Here is a 20,189-nt window from a genome sequence, read left to right as displayed (position 1 = left end):
AAAATCAGTAAGAGTTTTGTTTCTGATTTACTACCAGTGGGTTCAGGAGTTAAATTAAAGGGTGCCAAATAAAAACTATTCATATTGCAAATTATTTTCTTTTACTTTAAAATATGATTCCATAACACTGGTAATATAGACTGGACGTAGAGAAAAATGAAATCCCTGTCCCACCAGTAATCTCCTCCTGACTTTCAAGTCAGCATTACTTATTTGTATCTTACCAAAATCTCTGCAACAATGTTGCAATTTCTATTCATTCTACTTAAGATATGGGCTTTAGGGCGCAATACACCAGAATATACCCAATTTAGGATACTTGATTTAACATACTTAGCTCTAACTTTTCAAACATCAGTAAGCAAATGTATGTGCAAATATATTTTTCAGTATAGAAGATATTACTGGACATTAACACTGAGTCTTCTAGAGCTACATTAAAACCACACCTCCATATATCTACACTGAATAGAAAGTGATCTCATTATTTATACTAAATGGATTTTAATAGTAGATATATAACAATCTATTTATGTACAACTTTTCTACAATGTAACATTTGCATCCACATGTGACTCAAAAATACATTGATAGTCATGGAAGAATTAATGTGGCACAAAAAGAGAAGGTTAAGAAAGACAAAAACACTTTGTTTCATACTGTGCAGTAAAACCCAAGACTTTTCTCAGTCAATTTTGTTACTTTTTCTCCAGCTTCTTGTTGCAATACAATGGAAGTCATAAACACTTTAAGCACAAAGGAAAAGGTTTCTTCACCACTTTAAGTTCTCGGAATATCCCAAATTGTTTCAGTCAGAGCAAAAAAAATATGACAAATCCTGCACAAAGAAAGAGTTTTTGGTATGTATTTTAGAATGTACCCGTACTTGTACAGCCAAGCTCTGTGCTGGTATAACTTCATGCTCTTCAAGAGAGTTCTGATAGGGCAAGATTTCCTGCTGACTTTAGTGTTACACAGTAGCTGATCTTTCATGTTACAACCACTAGAGAAGCATAGTACCCTAAGGACATGTGCCTCAAACCCTTTATTTGCTGGTGTAGCCTCTGTTCCTCAGTCCAGAAATAATATTAAAACCCACTAACCCTCATTTGAGTTCTCTAGCCCTATGACTCAACAGGAGAAATCTCTACCATGTTACCCTGTTTCCTACAGAGAACTTGCTTTATTCTTCCTTGCTTGAATAAGGTCCCTGTTTAAGCCCGCTAGCTGAAACGTGTTCTCAAATACCTACATATGACAGACCACCTGCTTTCTACATTTTTAAGGTATCTGTATATTCTGCTATAGATTGCTTATATATTACTTCTGTGGAGCTCCTCAGAACTTCATGACATCAAGACATACAAAAGCGAAATAAGAACTATGCCAATTGTAGCAGAGAAATTGAAAAGTGAAGGATGCCCCAAAGGCCCCAGTCTGAAGCTGTTATCAAATGTTATCTTCCATTCGTTTCAAGATCAAGAGAAAAGTAAGTCTTATGCCAGGGCACTACACTGTAGTCTATCAAAAAGGTTGTTTGATTATTGTTAGAGATGGAAATTTGGTACTTGTCAATATAATACAGCTAACAGGATGGATCTGAATTTAATATCTTAAATATTTTAACAGACTAGTCCCACATAACTTTATTACAGACAGTCACACTATATAGTGCCTGCGTGCTCTGAGAGCCAAGAAAACAAACTACTGCCGGTTACCGGCACAGGCATCAGATACAGCCAAGGTTTTAAGGATATTACAGTAAATAAAGATGGAGATGGCCAGCCTTCTTTTAAACTAGCCTGTAGATGGGGTTATTGGAGGCAACGTGAAGGAATGGCTGATAACAATGCAAGGCAGCTTTTTACCTTCATAGTTTCCCCTCTATATATCCAGGGCTAGATCTTTAGTTGATATAAACAATCCTAATTTCATTGAAATAAACATAACTGCACAGATTTACACATGCAGATATAACAGGATTAGACCAAAAGCAATGGGAAATTGGGCTGTATATATAAAACAATAATTCCTAATAAAAATGCAGTGTTAAGCTTATGTTTTATGTTAACTACCCAGTGCATTTATTTCACGACTTTTTACATTTTATCTGTGACTGATAACTTCTCTTCAGAGCATAGCATCATTATACAATAACACACCGGGAGCATGCAGCCCATAGTTTTCAGATACTAGTAACTTCCACTAAAAAGCTAGTGCACTGTTTCTGTGTAACAGCTGGGAAAAGCTAAGCGTAGAAAGGCTGTGGTCAAGTCATGGCAAAGGTGACAGCAGACTAGCAACAGACGCCGTAAAGTGCTGTGTAAACTGTGTAGCGTGATGAGCAATTTTGAATCAGGTCTCATGGCCACCTCATGTACTTTTTGGAGAGCATCTTTCTGGAAAAAAAGAACTGGCAGCTCATAGTACTAAAATAAAAATAACTATTTATATATCTGAGGCATTTGTGTTTACAAACCCATCACCTTTCAAGATCTACGACAGGCAACTGCCAGTGGCATTATAAAGGATTCATTTCAGAAAATATTTACATGATATTAGTCACAATAATATTCTCACAGACTACATGATTATTCACCCGGACAAAACCAATTTGTGTGCACAAATATTCATACCGTCAGACTTAAAAAGGTAACAGCTGATTTCCTCTACATCCTAGCATCTGAAGTCATAATAACAAAATAGATGGATTTTGAATCTGGAAAATTCAGATAGATTAAGAAAAATTAAAAAAAATACAAAAAATAACAAAAATTAAAAAAATACACAAATAAATACAAAATAAGAGAAAAATTTGGCTACAGTTCCCTGGGTATATTTGGTCTCGTAACAGTAGTTGTTCCTGAAAGAGAGGAATAATTTTCTCCGTTGCTGCAGATGATGTTTTTTTTCAGTTTTGATATGGAACTGTAGAGCTAGAAGCCAACTAAAGATTGACTGGAGGAAAGTAACATGTTTATAAACATCTGATGATGTAAATAAAGAGAGAAGTTTTAAAATTCTGCCAGTATGTAAGTCACTGGCAAACAGCCTATTGATTTCCCCACAGTCAGGATTTCACCTTAGACAAAAAATTTTTAGACTGATAAAATTGTCTGTAACTAGAAGCAAATTTATGACTAATTAAGACACGGAAATATTAAGCTCAAAATAAACTACTTGAAAAAAATCTACTTGAAAAAAACTGATTTTTGGATAACTGGCAAACACTCATTTTGAGCTGTATACTGAGCAAGACCTGAGAAAATTCTAGGTTCAAAAATCTTGATTTATTTAATCAGAATTGGATTAAATGAACTGATTGTTTTGGGGTTTGGGGGGATTTTTTATTCATTTTGTTTTAGTCTACGTTTCAGCTGGTCTAATGTAGATTTTGCAAGTTCAACTAAAATCTGAATAATTTGTCAGCAGCAAACCCAAAGAATTTGAGAGACTGTATCATCTGTATCATCTAAATATATGTCCAGTAATGTTTTGAAGGCAGTAGGAATGAGCCAGATGGTTTCTATCACTACCCACTCTGTGGTGCAGCAAGGGCTTAGCATGACTTTCTTAGCAGCTTCTTGCATTTTGAACCCTGAAAGGAATTACATACTGTCTGCTTATGTTCTTGCAGATGCTGTGATTAATGTATTTAGATCTCTGGTTTCAGCTGTTTGTGCACCAAGAAGCAAGTCTGGATAACTGAAAATTGGACTAAAATTTATTCAGTTCGATAGTATCTACCCTACATTTTACAGAAGTATTTAGTCTGAAAACATCTTGCACTGTGGATTGCAGTGCCTATTAATGAAATTATTTCTTAACTGTGTTAGACAAGATTTTACTGTCCAAAATTTCAAATCATTTAAATCTACCTGCTCCTCTGCTAGGGGATCTAAAGTATAAGTTTCAGCTCTGGACTATTACAGTCAGCTTCTTGTGTGTTCACTTTCTCAATTTTACTTATTCTAAATAACTCAGCTACTACCTATAGCTGGAAAACATGTTCACTATTAAGAACACGTTTTACTTTGCATTTAAATAGATTTTACAGTTTTCAACACTGAGAGTGTTATTGTGATCATTTGTAAGCATTTAAAAAAAGTTACTAGTAATGTTTGTCAATGACGTATAATTCTAAATAATCCTAAAAGAACAGGAAAGCAGTTTTTACATGCAGTTTGTTTCCAGTATGTGGCTATGGTATTCCTCTGTAAAGCCTAGGCCAGGGACCAGTAAAGTTGAGACAGAAATGGTTGCAGACAGCACAATATATGGAATAAAACAGGTACACCTCAAGGGTGAGGGAGCACTTCATATAAAAATGAACAGGTTTGGATTTAAATGTATTTTTTGCCTCTTTTAACTTTGAGATGAGTCTAGCACCCTTTGCCAGGTAATATTTAAATAATAATTATGACATATTTACTACTGTCCACAGCCAGCTTATACAGGTATAAGCCATAATATCACAAGAAATTCATTTGGAACTGAAAATTTCAGAACACAATACTCAATCACTCAATTTCTCACACAAAGACAAATGATATGTGAACATGCTCCCCAATTTTCCTTACAAAATCAGGAGAAAAAGTCTTCCAGAGCGATGTGATAAATGACTAATTTTATGTCAACCATGATCACTAATTATACACATAAAAGGGAGAAGTAAATTTAATCAGTAATGATACTAGGGAATAATACCAAGACACCAGCCCTTTTCAAGATGAAAACACCAAATAGAATAGTGACAAAGATCAATGGACAAGTCCATTTATTTAAAGACTTTTGCATTAAGGAAGAATTTGGAAAGACAGGAGACTCTAGTCCTGTTTGAAATTTTCCAAGTGTCAGGTAATAGCTGTAAGCACTGATACTCTAAATTTGGGAGGTTTCCCACCACTAAATAGATGCACTTCATTTTGCTACGAAAAGGTTCACTATCAGTAAGAATTTATATGCAGTTTTGCTATTTTGAAGCTAGATTTCTAAAAGTCTGCAAAGTTTAAAGAGATCATTTATTCTAGTGAAATTAGCACAAGAGATTCAAGATCAGAAATATCCTTGATTTGAGCAGTTGTTGTATTGCAACAATATTATATTGTTGTACAAGTTTAGTTCAAAACTATTAAATCATTAATTTTCCTACAGATTGGAAACTATTATCTTTTGTAAACAGTGGTTCTATCCTCCTTTCCCCCATCCAATTTTTAATTCAGTAAATCAAATTTTTAATGCCATAACAGAAGAGTGCTATGTCAGGCTGAAGATTAAGACTTGAGTTTTATAGGACACTATTAATTCTAAAAACAAAACAAAACAAAAAACCCACTTTTTTCATTATAAACATATGTTTAGCTCCAAAGTAATTTTTATTGCAATGCAGTTTCCATCAAAAATGAGAAGTGACTAAGTGCTGTATAAGAGGCCGTTCACGAAAATATTTATATGAAGTGCACAGCAGAGTTCAGCGAAAGTGAAGGGTTCTAATGAGTTTCATAAGAAATTCATGAGTTTATGATTGCTTGGGGCATGGTATTCAGCGGCTGATACTATATACTGCTGTTCACAAGACAGACCTCTAAACTGCAGAAGCTCTACAATTTTACAATCTACGTAAGTAAAAAATGTCAGGCCCTTTTTGTTTTGAGAATCAGATCAAGAGAAATAGTGGAAACAGAGTGGTCCAAAGCGCTAACAGTCCAGAGACATACAGGAGGAAGGAGAGAAGGCAATTTAGAGTCAGAATTTCCTAGATCAATTCTTATTAAATTATCATTTACAAAAAGGAAGGAAGCCTTCCTTTGATTTACAAGCCTATGTAACCCACCAACATTAACAGATGATCAATATAAAACTGAGGCCAAACAGGTTGTACAATAAGGAGAAGCATTCTCAGATACTACGAACAATTTCTCTTCAGCAGTACAGAATCCTATACCTTTTTCTTTAAGAGAATATTGTCACTGAAATCCTTGCTACAGCATTTAGTAGAGATAAACTTTAGAGAGTACTGTCGACTGATGAGCACTCTTACGTTTCTCATTCACTTTGAAAAATAACTGGAAAAGGTATTATGGATTTTAGTATTCCTCATTCAGATTGCAAATTAAATGGAGTAAGGTTATAAGTAAAAAGAAAGGTTCATTTCCTGAATATCAGTCTGGAAATTCAAACCAGACTTTTCTTCTCAGGCTGTGGTACCAGTAATATCTATTCAGAAGGTCAGATTATACCTTTGATGATGCATGTGCAACTGAGTAAATAAATATTTTGAATAATGCAGACTTAAGAGTGGAATTTAGCTTACTCCTTCCTTTTCTGTCATAAAGGTAAACACCCACAAGTCCAAGTACAAATGCAAAGAACAGATCTTGTAAGTAAAACAACAGCATTTTAAACAGTCATTTTAGTTCCCCATTGTGTTTTCTTTCTTCTCTTTGGTTCTCATCTTATCCTTTTTATGCTACCTTCGTAGCAGTTATCAAGTTAGTGGTTTCTTTCAGAAACCTTCACTTGGCTTAACTTCCATAACTATCTTATCTGTCAGCTGTTGAACAGTAGCAATACAATGGTTTATTATTAAGTTGTTCTATCTAGCAATCCATGTATTGAATTGTTTTTAGAATTAACAAACAGCTGAGAAAATTATGAGCAATATAATGTCAAGAAAGAAAGCTTTGAAATGCTCAATAAATGAAAATCCACCAAAGCAGAAAAACAGATGGACTTCTGTTTATCAGTTGATGTTTTAAATAGCATGTGCCTACTGTTTTTGTGCCCAAAGAATTGCAAACAAACTAATTAACCATCACTCACTCATTCTTAACCAAGCAGCTGTTCTGAATACGGACTTATAGTCTCAGAAGCAAACTCTGCTACTTGAGGTGCCTCACCAAAAAATATGCTGCATCAAGTCCTCGAGGAATATATCTGTATTGCTTCTCATGTTTCCTGAGACAACTACAATTTTCCTGCTTGAAAATTAGGTACAGGAGGAAAATAGGAATTTTGAGTGCTTTGGACATTTTTCCATGATATCCAGATGTCTGGCACTATACTGAAGCAGTAGCTTCAACTGGACTATTGAAAATCCTTGACAGATCCATTGTTTATGTGCAGATCATTTTTAGTCATATTTATAACTAGAGTGCTTCAAACAGTCTGTACATGAATAGCAAAAGCATGCACGGATGCAACACAAAGCCTCTTAATAAAAAGCTTTTTCCAGCCTTTCACACTGGTCTCTGCCATAAATAACAACGTATTTCACATGCAGTTATGCCATAAAATCTAGACTCTGAGTATCACAGGGAGAAGCAAAAATATTACAAATAAAAAGGAAAGTAATAGTGAATGTATGTACCAGCTGAGGTGTCCCTGATATGTAACTTGTTTTCTGTTACCATTTTATTAAAAACATATCCATAGACAGAAAATTTCTGGCGTGGGAGTGATCTCTTCCCTGTTGTCAAAACTATTATAATACACTTTTACATCTAAATCTACTTACAGAGCTTATGAATATAAGTCCTATGTGGCATCACCTCGGAAACTTTCACTCTCTTGTTAAAGGACAGTACAGAACACAAATGCAAATTCTAAATTTCATCAATTTAATAATGATGGGAGGGGAGAAAAAGAATTAAATAATCCTACAATATCTTTTAAATGAGTACCTTTATGTGTGGTAATCTTTATATCATTAGGTTTTAGATTTTAGAATGAGCATATAAATTGTCTAGCTAAAAATGAACTTTAAAATAAATATATTTTTAAAAGTCATTAAGAATGAACTACACTTTTTTTTTTTTTTGGAAAATACACAAAGGGATAATGCTTCTTGAAATCAATGACTTACAAAACTATCCAATGAAAGTATTCATTTACTTTCAGAAAACAAATATTGATAGAGTCCTCTAGAAAAAAAATTCAAGTTTAAGAAGCCAGCTAATGAACATTACCATGCTGGCTCACTGAATGCACTACTAACGTCAGTAAAGCCCATTCTCTTGTTTTAAGAGACACAATGTTAACTTATGAAAACCCAGAATAAAAGAGCAAATAACCCTAAATACCATTAACTTATTTCTTATAAGCAATGAATAGAGCATTTTTTTTGGTGTTGAATCACTTCTAAAGGTCACTTGAATTCATAAATATGTACCCCAAATTTAACTAATTAGAAACAGAAGTTAGTCATATTTAAGAAGTTTTGTTTTGTTTTGCCTTATTCTCCATCCAGGTTTTTTCTGCCCCCTCTTTAAGATTTCACACACTTCACCTTAGGACAACGCTACCTAGGAAAGGCTATTTCACAAACACATTCCTCACAAGTGCTTAGCTGTCGGTGCCAGCTTTCATACCCTTAAACCTCAGCAGCAGACTGTTTTTTTTCCAACTTCAATACACAGAGAGGCCATGAGAGATAAAGCGCTATAAGTATCAAACAAAACCTGGTACCGTAAAGCATTCAGAATATTTAAAAATCAGCCTTAGCTATGTTATCTGTTAGCTAGTTTTTTAAAAGGAAATTCTAAGAACGTAAAATAACAACTAGCTCCTGGACATTTGAGTTTTTCTTTCCTTAAAAACCCTACTTTCCCTTTTCTTCATCCCCTCTTTCCAGCACTTAGGAGACTTAAAAGCCACAGTAGCTAAGCATTCAGCTATCCTTAAACGTTTTCTCATAACATACGTACCTAACAGAAAAAACTACTGGGATAAAATTGCTGTATGCCTCACTGAAAAAATGTATTTGATGCAAAAACTTTTCTTCATATTAGTGTCTACAGAAATACTGATAGTAACAAGTACAGGAGCAGTGACCAGAAACACAATGAGATAACCAGGGAATATCAGCAACATATGAAATATCTGGAAAAAAGGCCAGCTGATGGGGGATTCAACAAGATGTGTACTTTAAAATCTCTTTCTATATCTTCTTGAACAATCTTACCATCTCGATATGTTATGGAAGCTCTCTAGCAGGTGAAAAAAAATATTTACTCTCAGAAATTCTTTTCTCTTCCAAAGAAGCTTCATTGGGCAGGTTGTTCCCACCTACTGGTCTTGCTGCACTTACTGTTTTTTTTTACAGCTCTCAGAAGCATGAAAAGTTTGTTTATATTATGTTTTTGTATTCTTTCAGCCTCCTGGCTGCAAAATGATTAATAATAAAACCCCCTAATCTTGCAAAATCACAATGCTTTCATTACTTTGGAAAAGATAGGATATTGCTCTTTGAGGATGTTATGGGCAAACATAGAACTGTGTCAAGCCAACTATGGCTACATCCAGTTAGAAATTAGTTTAATATAATCTGTAAAAAGATTCTAGAGTAAAACAAGCAAATGTTTACTAAAAAAACTTCATGGTATTATTAAAATATGTTTTTAAAGAAAAAAATATGAAAAATCCATGTGAAAATATTAATTTCAATCGAAAAAGATACTAATATCAGATGATTCAGAACAAAACTACTCAATACCACTTGCCCAAGAAAGGGATCATCTCACATGAGAACAGTCAATTTTTTTTTTTTTTTTTAATCAGTGACACAGCCAAACACCATTTTTTCTACCTAGATTTCCAGATCAAGGTACTGTCCTGTCTTCCAGGTCACAGTCATGAAATAAATCCAGAAAGATACGTGTGTACATGTAAAACACTGAGGGACCACCATTCTAGACCGCGATGCCAGTAAACTCAGCTCATTTATTATGCAAATTGTCTCCAAAAACTGATACAGTTCCACATACTAAAACTGTTGCATCAACCCAAAGGTCTTCTGGATTTTCTATCAACTGTCTGATATTTTAATTGCCCCAAGTGACTGAACACACTGCAGCCAGTATCCATAATGGTCTTCTCCTAAAGAGAAATTATAGTTAGTCTCAGCTGAGTGGCAGTAATCTTAAGTGCACTGGACAATTTCAGCTCTGCAGGAAACTTCATTCACTCCAGAAATTTTAAGCTGCACTTGATACACTGACCATGCAACCATATAAAATTGGTTGGAATTTCATGTTGATTTTCTAGCAATTACAGTTGTTTTCAATTTTGTGGGTCCATTTTCACTTTTCTTTCTTTCTGGCTTTAATTTGATTTCTTTCCCAGTTACTTTGTTGTATACTCAACTCTTCTCTTAAATCTCTTCCGAACATTTATGTGGTCCTTTATCTAAAGTAACTCAAAAACATAATTTAGATTTTCATTTTTAAACTGAGGGTACTTAAGACCTTCTCATCGGCAGTATCTTATCAATTTAAGCTTGTTTCTAAAGCAATTTTGAAGTTAAGACAGAGTATTAAAAGAGTACTTAAACAGAATAATTGAGAGGTAAATATAAGAAATTTCTCATCCTAGTTTGGTGAATTTTTCCTTTTCACAAACAGAGATTGAAAGAATTAAACTTTTTTACCTCAAACAGAGGCATTTAGGTATGGACTTGCTAAAATAGATCCAGCAATGAATAGTATATTATTACACTGAACAGGAGGGTAGAATTTCTGACTTACATTTTAGTTGTTTCTTTCTCATTTCTCTAAAGTATCTGGTGCTACATAAACTAAAATTTAGAAAGGGAAACAGCTAAATCCCGCATATGAGCCAGTTTGGCCATTTCTCTTCTTCTGTGATTTTACAGAAAAGATTTTAGCTTATTGTACTGCTCCTACCTCACTGAAGGAATTACCTTTTGGATAAGATCCTGGCCCTACCTACTTAGCTGAGATCTTACTATTGACTTTAATGAGAAAAGAATTTTTGCGTTAATGTATAAAATTGCCTTCAAGCATAACATAACATAGTAGTTTTACTTCCAGTACTGTTTTTCTGTTGATGTAGATATTTATCACCTTCCAGCGAATCAACCAACAGGAATTAAGCATGAAGACTGAAGCACAGCTATGCTTAAATTTACAGTAGAGGAGTAATGAAATGAACACATTTTCATTTTGTTCATGTCATGCTCATATCTTAAAGGTAGTCAAAGAAGATGTATTAGAAAAGATCCTCTAGCATCAGAGAGATATGCTTGACTCAGGTTACTGTTCCTTATAAAGTCAGTCTTTAGAGTATATTGCTGTTTTGTTGTTGATTTTAACACCTTCAATTGCGCAGAAGTAAAGTGCTTCCTGCATTTCTGAAAAATATTAGATTATTAGGTCACTTTCCAGTAAAGCAAAAATTGTTTATGGCCAGTCCTATTAAAAGCATAGCAATCATGCAGAAATTCATGCTCTGTTTCTTCTTTTGGGATTGGTTAAGAGACAACAGAACAAAAAAAGACATGACGTAGTACTCGGAACAGAAAAGAGAGTATAGGTATAGTTTGTGACAGGCAGGTTAATTCTGAGACAGACATGTTCTGAACAAAGAATCAAGAACATAAGCTCTATTTCTACCTAATTCTCTGTAGTCTCTTTCTTTAATATTGCTAAGAATGCAACCCTCTGTGACGTAAATATTGCAGAGTTCATGTAATGTTCCCAGACTAAACTTTACAAAGATATACACACACAGAGCATTTTTAGAAAAGTGCTATTCAAAAACTTGAATAGCAAGTGTCCTGCAGATTTGATATCACCTATGAGTCAGTCAGTCCAATGTTACTTATGTGAGAGGTAGCCCTAATTTTGGGAGCACCTGATTGTTTAAATTTGTGAAAATTATATAATAATAATATATAATAAAGCAGAGTACTGAACATGCACCCCAATTTAGGAATTTCAAGCTATCAGTCTTTAATTATAATAAATGTATCGGTTTGTACACACAAACAGGATTTAACAAATAAGATGAAAGCCATGTAATGGTCTCTGAATACTATAAATCTGCTACAGATACTGTCCTTTCAATATATGTGTAGAATTTTGATAGCTAACATATTATTTTGCAAAGTTCTTCAGATTTGCCTTATAGGAGGCTTACAAAATACTTCAACATTCCCAGTTTCTATTCTTAACTCAAAAATTGGAAAAACTATGCCAAATTTTATTTGTATACTCAAATACCTTGAATAAGTGCTATGTATTCACCTTCAGGATAAGTTCAAGAGCTTTTTTAATAATTTGTTTACCCATACAGCTATGATTATTGATTCTTTAATGACAACTTTCTGCATCACAACAAAGATGTCAGCATAGCAAAACTCTCCTGTAAAGTTTCTGCATGTAAGACATTTATGTTTAAACTGAAAAAAAATACAAAAACAAGTACCCAAAACCAAAACAAAGTAATTCTTATAAGTTAGTAGGAATTTCATCACCCACTTCAGAAAAAAAACAAGCTAAAATAATGGACAGTTCTAATAATAATATTGTCTTGGGCAAAAGCTTTTGGCATTTCCTTTTAAAAAGTAGTAGCAGTATTTCTTACTCCTGTAGTTTCAGGCAACAATAGCTTACTCAAGGATATCTCAGTTCTTATTAGCATAATTTGTGTTACAGAATCATTCTGAATCTTTCACCTTTTTACTGCTGTATAAATAGAAAACTTTAAAATAGTTTTGAAAAGAACTCTCCTGAAGATAATGGCCAACACAGGCAAAAGAAAAAAATGAATATAAGCTGTTCCTGAAAAAATGCAGATTGTAAAGCACTAGACAGTCTCTAGCCATTAAAATAAATCAAGCTCTGAACAGTCTTCAGTGGAAATACTGGGGGCAAAGAAATAACAACTCCTATTTAGTATTGGCAGAGTTTACGAAAAGGGAATTATCTGATGTTATTCCCAGGATAGCAGAGGACTGGACTTGATGACCCAGAGATCCCTTCCACTCTTATGTTCTTTGTTTGGACACATGCAGATGTTCATCTGTTTTTCAGCCTTCACTGTGGTTTCTCTAAAGGGAAATTTAAACGAAAGTTAATATAATTTTGCAAGTTTCAGTTAGAAATTGCCCTTCACAAGAATTGTTGCTGTGCCTGCAGCAGAGCAGAACGTGTCAAAGAATTCAGAAAGCTATATTTAAAGTTGGCTTAGATTTACAGAGAAGTACAGAATTTTAAGTGTTCAGAGAGATGAACGCCCAGCAAAGCACACACCAAGAAAAGAGGTAACTGATCTATTGGTAAGGAAATGGGAAGAAAAAAGCAAGCGATAACAGACTAGGGCTGACACATGAGTAAATCAAGGAACAGGAAGAAAGTAAAACAGAACAGTAAGAACATTAGGCTGTAGAAAAGGTATAATAAGTATGGAGAAATATCAGAGATACTCATGCCATCTTTTAAAAAACTAATTAATGAAAAATTCTCATCACTTGTGGCAGCTGTGAAGAGTCAATACAAACTTGAAAAAGAGAAAAAGAAATGCTTTGTTCAAGAGGAAGGCCATCTCTCAGGTGACAGTCACAATACAACTCTAACACTCTAGAACTCCTACTGAAATTGGGATAACGTTGCCAGTATAAGATCAGTGGCTAAGGATGGATGCACTCAAGAATTAATTCTGGATCTTTGGGGCAAAATGTTCTTTTTCCAAAAGAAGAGTAACATAAACAAACAGTCCTTGCAGATATGCAATATTTAATATCGCTCTCTCTCTCTCTCTCTCTCTCCCCCTTTCTCCCTCCTCCCCCCATTTTAGCCTATACGGAATGTGCCTAGAGTTGGCTGGCTTTGAAAGACCCCTTCTTTTGCAGGAATGAGTCATAATACAAATCCTACTACACACAGCTTTGTAGGTGACTCAGTATTGGAAAAACATGGCTCAAACTCAGAAGTATAATTCTAAACTATTACTTAAAACAACAATAATAATATTTAAATTTGAAAACTATCTGGTGTTCCTGAATACCTTTTACCATCCTCCTGCCTTAACTAAATCTTACTTTTTTAAATTTACATAAATATATATTTTACATTACAGGTAACTTAAGCATATTGTAGCAACCACAGAAAGCTGTTACAGATATACATCAGCCAGATGAAAAAAGAGTAATATATATATAAGACAACACTGAATGTTTTCTGTGTAAAATATTTGAACAAATAAGTTCCCAGAGTAGCTTTTAATTGTTTTCCAAGGCAGGTATCTTTACAGCTCCTAACAGTTTTAAAAGCATGCAGGGTCAAGCAAATCCTTTATCTTATTTAAGACACTGTGGTCTGTTTTCTATCATTTGCAAGTTCTAAGGTTTACTCTTGTTCAAGGAGATGGTACAGCTAAAGTTGTCTCCAAAATACAGGCTTTACACAAATTCTGTGAACCCTGATGACTACATATACAATCCTTCCAAATGAAACCCTAAGGCTGATAAATTCTAAGATACGTTGGTATTTTGAAAATTAAATAATGCTTACACAACATGGCAACTTCAGAATATAATACCTAAAAGCCATCACACAATTTGCTTTACATAATTGCGTGCAGGCATGCTCACACAGAGAAGATTTTTAAGGTCTAACTTGTTCTTCATATGAATAAACACATTTTTTCTGTTTTCTTTTTAAGAACCATTGCTACATATATCCAATAAACACAGAAACATTACAGAACCTTAGTTTAATTAAACTTTGTTAAGTTGATTGCAGAAATGAACAATGATTTTACAGACCTCACTGCATTTCTTTGCAGGTATTCTAGAAATCAGAACAGTGGCAGTTGGAGTAGTGGCAATCAAAGGAGTGGAAAGCGAATACTTCCTAGCAATGAACAAGTCAGGAAGACTGTACGGAAAGGTATGGATGCAAATTTTTCTCGGTGTACAATCATCATGTACAATCTTAAAAATACATAGTTTAAGATAATCTTAATACACTAGCTGCATAGTTTGTATAAAATGATTCCTAACAACTTAAAATGTATTCCATACTTACCTAACAATACTTTTACGCCCTTTTAAAAATTCAGTGATTAAAGCTATATACTTATTAAAAATGTGAATTACTGGGGGGGATATGCAAAGCTAAAACATTCAATGAGATGCTCAGATTTCAAGATTTGTTAGTTATTAAAAATATTAATAATATTTAGTATTTACAATCCATATTTTTATCCTATCTTCGCTAATCTATGTATTTAAAAAACTCATGTACTTATTTTACTCTACACTGTTATTCATTCTCAACAGAAAGTATGCAATGAGGACTGTAACTTCATAGAACTGATTGAAGAAAATCATTATAATACATATGCTTCTGCAAAATGGACACACAAAGGAAAAGAGATGTTTGTTACATTAAACCACAAAGGTGTTCCCATGAAAGGTAAAAAAACAAAGAAGGAACACAAAGCATCCCACTTTCTTCCTCTGGCAATATCCTAATCATAAATGATCTATACAGAACTAGTTCCAGCAGGAAGATTATTTTTAAGGAGACTATTTGACAAGATATCAAGAGAGGCTGGAATACTACTGAGAAACTGAACAAGCTGGACTTGCGCATTTATGTTTATTTTTAAGAGACTACACGAAAAAGATTTGAAAATATACACAAAACCAGATTTACTAACTAAAAGTTGTAAAAAATTCTAAAGAGTTGTACAATCATTATCTTAGTCATTGTAACTGGGTAGTTTCTTAAATTAATTTACCCTGAAGAATAAGTCGTGACTTGATTTTCTGATAATATTTTATTTAAAAAAAAAAAACCTATCTGCTTCTTAAATATGGCTGCTATAATAATAATAAGCAGATGATAATATTGTGTAAAATATGTCAGACTTTAAGGCTGCTGGAATGAGTTGTCAGATTATCAAGTCAATAGTAAATGTGGAGGTTGAGCAGTATTTTAAATACTTCCCCAAGAAACCGATATCCTATACATAAACTATATGATCAGAAAAAAAAATATAATCTTGTAAATGTTTATTGTTGCATTCATATAAAAGAGTTAGTTTGGAAATATTAAGTTTACTACAAAATGTTCCTATCTATTAACGAAACAAATACCTAATGCTGCTCTAAAAGATGTTTCAAAATAGTGTATGTAAAATAAGAATAGGAATAAATAATGTGCTTCATCTCACTTTTCACAAAGTAACATTTTATATAACGACGAAGCAAAAATTCAGACATATTATGGTTTTTTATGTAACATATCCTATCTTTTGTATAATTCCTGTTAGGGCATACAGCTTTTAATATTGTTTTTCCATCGTTATACATGCTTTCTCTGTTGTTACAGCATTAAACTTTATTTTAAGTTGTATTTGAACTTTATTGTTCTAAGTTATTTAAATGTTATTTATAAAAAAACTTCTTAAGCTGCATCTGTTTCATATGCTTTTAATTCTAAAGGAATAACAAAATGGTCTGGCTGAGATGCATGAATTTTTTCTGTGACCAGACAAAGTTTAGTACACAACTCTTTTGCCAACATACGTTGGATGGCAGACAAAAACGACAGCCTGCAGCAAATCTCACAATGGACCTCTCAGCGGGAACAATGTAAAAATGTAAAAAATCTTTGCCACATACTCATGCTAATTGAATTTAATAGCGTGCCCATAGTTACATCAGGTAAAGGAAACCTTCAGTTCCAGTAGGTACTGGAATAAATGCTCAGATGGTAGAAATTGTACTAACAGGTAGAGGGCTATCTAAAGAATCTATATGACTAATTTCAAACTCTAGCCAAAAATCAATGTGAACTGATGAAGAAAAGATATTTTAATTTCCTAGCTATTAAAGTGTTCAGCTAAGTCCTAGTGGATTAAAACATTTCATTCTGCTTAGTTTGCCCCCAAGTTTTCTGGTTATTATGATACTTGTGCATAGATAAAGATCAACAAAAAAATCAACTAAAACAGCTACTGGATGATCATCACCAGCATGGGATGGAGTCAAGTTAACTATGAAAGGATTTAAATGCTCTACTTCCCCTTACAAGTGTCTAGAGTCAGTCAGTGTTTTCTGAGACACTTTCTTCATAAATACAGTCACAAAAAATTGTCTGCAAGGATTTTAACAATTTTTTAAAATAAACACTTGTTTAACAAATACTTTAACTTGGAAATCATTTATGATTTTTGACTTGCATATCAAACATCAAAGTGTAGAGATAACCTGAGCTATGCAGAAATATTTGTCAATAGAGCTACATCAGTAAACCTTCACTGTGCTTTCACTAGTTTATCTATTACTTGTTCACTGAATACAAGAGACTGTACTAGGAAAGAAATATTTTTGCTGATAACTATATGTCTGCGCTACCTTCTGTGAATATATAAACATTGCAACAAAATTCACAACCCTGATCAACATCAATATACTATCAAATTTTCTAGACCTAAAAACTAGGTTAGTTCACATTTTGAAATAAAAATTAAAAAAAAAAAAATCTCACTGAGATTGTTTGTGTTCAGAATCTCTACTGAAGCTTGAATTAGAATACAAATATATTTCAAAAAGCTTAAACTTAAATCCAGAAGCAGATGAGCTCTTCTAAAGATCTTTTTATTAGGTTATTCAAGACTACAGGAATACAGTCAAACGATTTTGTAACTCCACTGGTGATTCACACTTTTTGATATATGTTTTATCTGATGGGTTACTACATGTACCATCGCTATCAACAGATGATTCAGGACGTGACGGTGCCAGCATGTGCATTCATGCTGAAGCAAAGAATGACAAAAGGAAATGCGTAAGCAAAAGAAAAACAAAATCAATACAAGAGATGCAACCAGCCAAACTGAGCTCTCCTGGATTAATGCAGCGAGATTCTTCATTCACAGATTGTTATCTTTATGTGTGGAATCTTGAAGGTTTCTAAATATATAAATATTAAAATCATTTTATAAATGCAATATATTATTTGAGACAGAGGTAAACATTCATTCTTCTATATAGACCAATATCTGGCCGGTTTAAGAAACTTCTGAGTAGTGGGTGGATGTGGAATGGAGTAATATGTAGTTCTATAGTTAAATCTGCTTGTTTTAGGTGCATCGAACTAGTAACTACTTACAAATTAGACCAGCTCATTTTGGTATTACTGAAATATATGTTTCTCTGTTGAACTTTGGAAATAAATAGACTGCACATTTTCAAATGCAAAACACTTTTTTTAAAAATATTTAAGATAATATATATATTGCATATATTATTACACTATATACTATTTATTTTTTTTATATATTATAGAACATCTGGTTAAGATGTGAAATCATTAATAAAAATGATTTTTTTCTATACTGCACTTCATTCCCATTACCTTTAAAATGATTTCTCTTTCATCCTGCACTGATCAAGGAGAGCAGGCTTCTAGAGTCCTGTGCTGGCCTTTCTAACTTTTCCTGTGAATACATTTCGATAGTGGGAATCACCCCTCTAAGAGCAGTCTTTATGGATAACAAAGACCATGGAAAATCTTTGATACTAAGTGTCCTTATGAGACTGAAGACAAGTGAGTTACCAAGCTACCAGAGCCACATGGTTGCATCATACTGATTTTTCATTTATATCCAGGCATATATCCAGGGATATATCCAGGGTAGAAACTTCTGTGATGCTAATCAAACAATCTAAGATAAACTGCCCAAGATGATTTTTGAATTTTCCTTCCCAAGGGTTATCTTTCAGATTTTATTGTGAGAAGGAGAGAATCAGATTTCTGTAATCAGAATTAATATTTTTAAAAGCATTTTTAGCACTAGGTTTCCTGTAGTATAATATCCTCATTTTTTTCCTTTAAAAGAATAGAAATGTATGTTTTCAAAGAACTTTAATATAAGACTACAGTGCATTATATTTAGCAACTCCTTCACGTTAATAGCGTATATCAAAAACCACTGATGTTTGTCAAGATTTTGTGCTTTACTAGCCACACTGTATAGGCCATCAAATTCATTATTATCCAGGCAACAAGAACTGAAAATATCAAACCCCCATCAAGTAACAAAAAGGACTATAAGGAAGCCAAGTTATTTCCTAGAAAAATCTTTTTAACTGTTTTATTTTGTGCTATAAAAGTAGACCTTCAGAATCAAATTTACACTACTGTGGCAACACATGGCCTGCACTCTGTTCTTTGTAGCGGTGCAAACATATACTCAGAAATGAGGTATGGAAATGTAGCGAAATACGCATTTTGACGAGGTGAGGAGGACTGCCACCATAAGGTATTACTTATTCAGCTATCTGAATTATTCTACCATAAAAGCTGATAACTTTTCAAACGCTGGCAAGACTCTGCCTTATTTTCAGAGGGATGCCAAAGCAATCTCATTTAAGTAGAACTCTGATGATCCAAGAAGCTTTCATGCTACTGTAGAACTTAAAAAATGAGAGAAAACTCACGCAAGGCAGAGACAGCAGGAATGTAAGTGTGAAAGCTAAGAAAAATATGGCACTTGTGTAATGGAGAAAGTGAGAAAGATAGAACATGCATAATGCGAAGGAAAGATTCCATCCAACTGTAAGAAGAGAAAACAGGCAACAGAAATGAAAGTGGGAACAAAGATAATTATGAAGCAGAGATAACATGCATAGAAACTGCGACAGCAAAAGCTACAAATTAGAAGACAATCAGAAAAACATAGGAGACAAAAACCTGAAGGAAAAAAAGAAATATATCCTCAGGTAAGCCAAGGCTGCTTTAGGTTTTACAACTGTCATATCCGAAATGCATCTTGTAAATGGCTCAAGAAAAGATACCCAAATGCAAATGACGTGATCCTTCAGTAGCACAGAGTCATATGGCTTTACATGGTACAATAACTTCCTTACGTTGACTAAACAGAAGAGGATCATAATTGAGAAAAATCAGTATTTTTGCCTTTCTATTACATTTTGTCTTTCATTTCTTCTGGCGTTTTATTAGTCAAATAGACTTTAAGGGTAGAACATACACCAGGTTGTTCTATTCCAGTCGGTAATGGAAAAGGTAAACAGAAAAGCAAATTCAGATCAATCCAATTGAGAAATTTTCTACTTATCTTTAACTTAGAAAATCTGTTGTAAAAGAAAATATATTTCTTTTCAGCTGTAGAGGGACTGCCTCAGAAAAATAGGTTTGGATGTAAAAAATGGAGAGGAGTAAGCAGAAAATTTATAATGATGACCAACAATAGCAAACTATTAAAAGATAAGAGAAAAAAAATCAGCTATGTTTTCATGGGTATTATTCAAAGAGATGTCAGAAATCCTCATAGCAGCCTCTCACATCAAATTTCTCACAATCCAGTCTTAACATCAATCATAGAGTACGCCATATGGGAGGAAAGCTGATTCA

At 33.6% G+C, this 20,189-nt stretch overlaps 2 protein-coding genes across 6 annotated transcripts in view; one reads left to right on the top strand and one right to left on the bottom strand.

The window, feature by feature from the left end:
* The window catches only part of FGF7 (fibroblast growth factor 7), a 32,984-nt gene extending 15,720 nt beyond the window's left edge, over window positions 1-17,264 (top strand). For 2 of the 5 annotated variants that reach the window (XM_068958683.1, XM_009681347.2), the window contains exons 3-4: window positions 14,587-14,690; window positions 15,083-17,007. In XM_068958683.1, coding sequence (XP_068814784.1) covers window positions 14,587-14,690; window positions 15,083-15,277 — 299 coding nt within the window. In that variant the 3' untranslated portion in view covers window positions 15,278-17,007. Of the gene's footprint in view, window positions 1-14,586; window positions 14,691-15,082 lie in introns of all 5 variants that reach the window. The other 3 variants (XM_068958685.1, XM_009681346.2, XM_068958684.1) reach the window with 2 other exon arrangements.
* FAM227B (family with sequence similarity 227 member B) overlaps window positions 1-20,189 on the bottom strand; it is an 85,259-nt gene that overhangs the window by 49,660 nt on the left and 15,410 nt on the right. The window lies entirely within an intron of this gene.

Source organism: Struthio camelus, chromosome 12 (genome assembly GCF_040807025.1).
Source record: "Struthio camelus isolate bStrCam1 chromosome 12, bStrCam1.hap1, whole genome shotgun sequence".
Lineage (NCBI taxonomy): Eukaryota > Metazoa > Chordata > Aves > Struthioniformes > Struthionidae > Struthio > Struthio camelus.
Note: the sequence above shows the minus strand (reverse complement) of the source record. Positions and strands in the feature narration are given on the sequence as shown.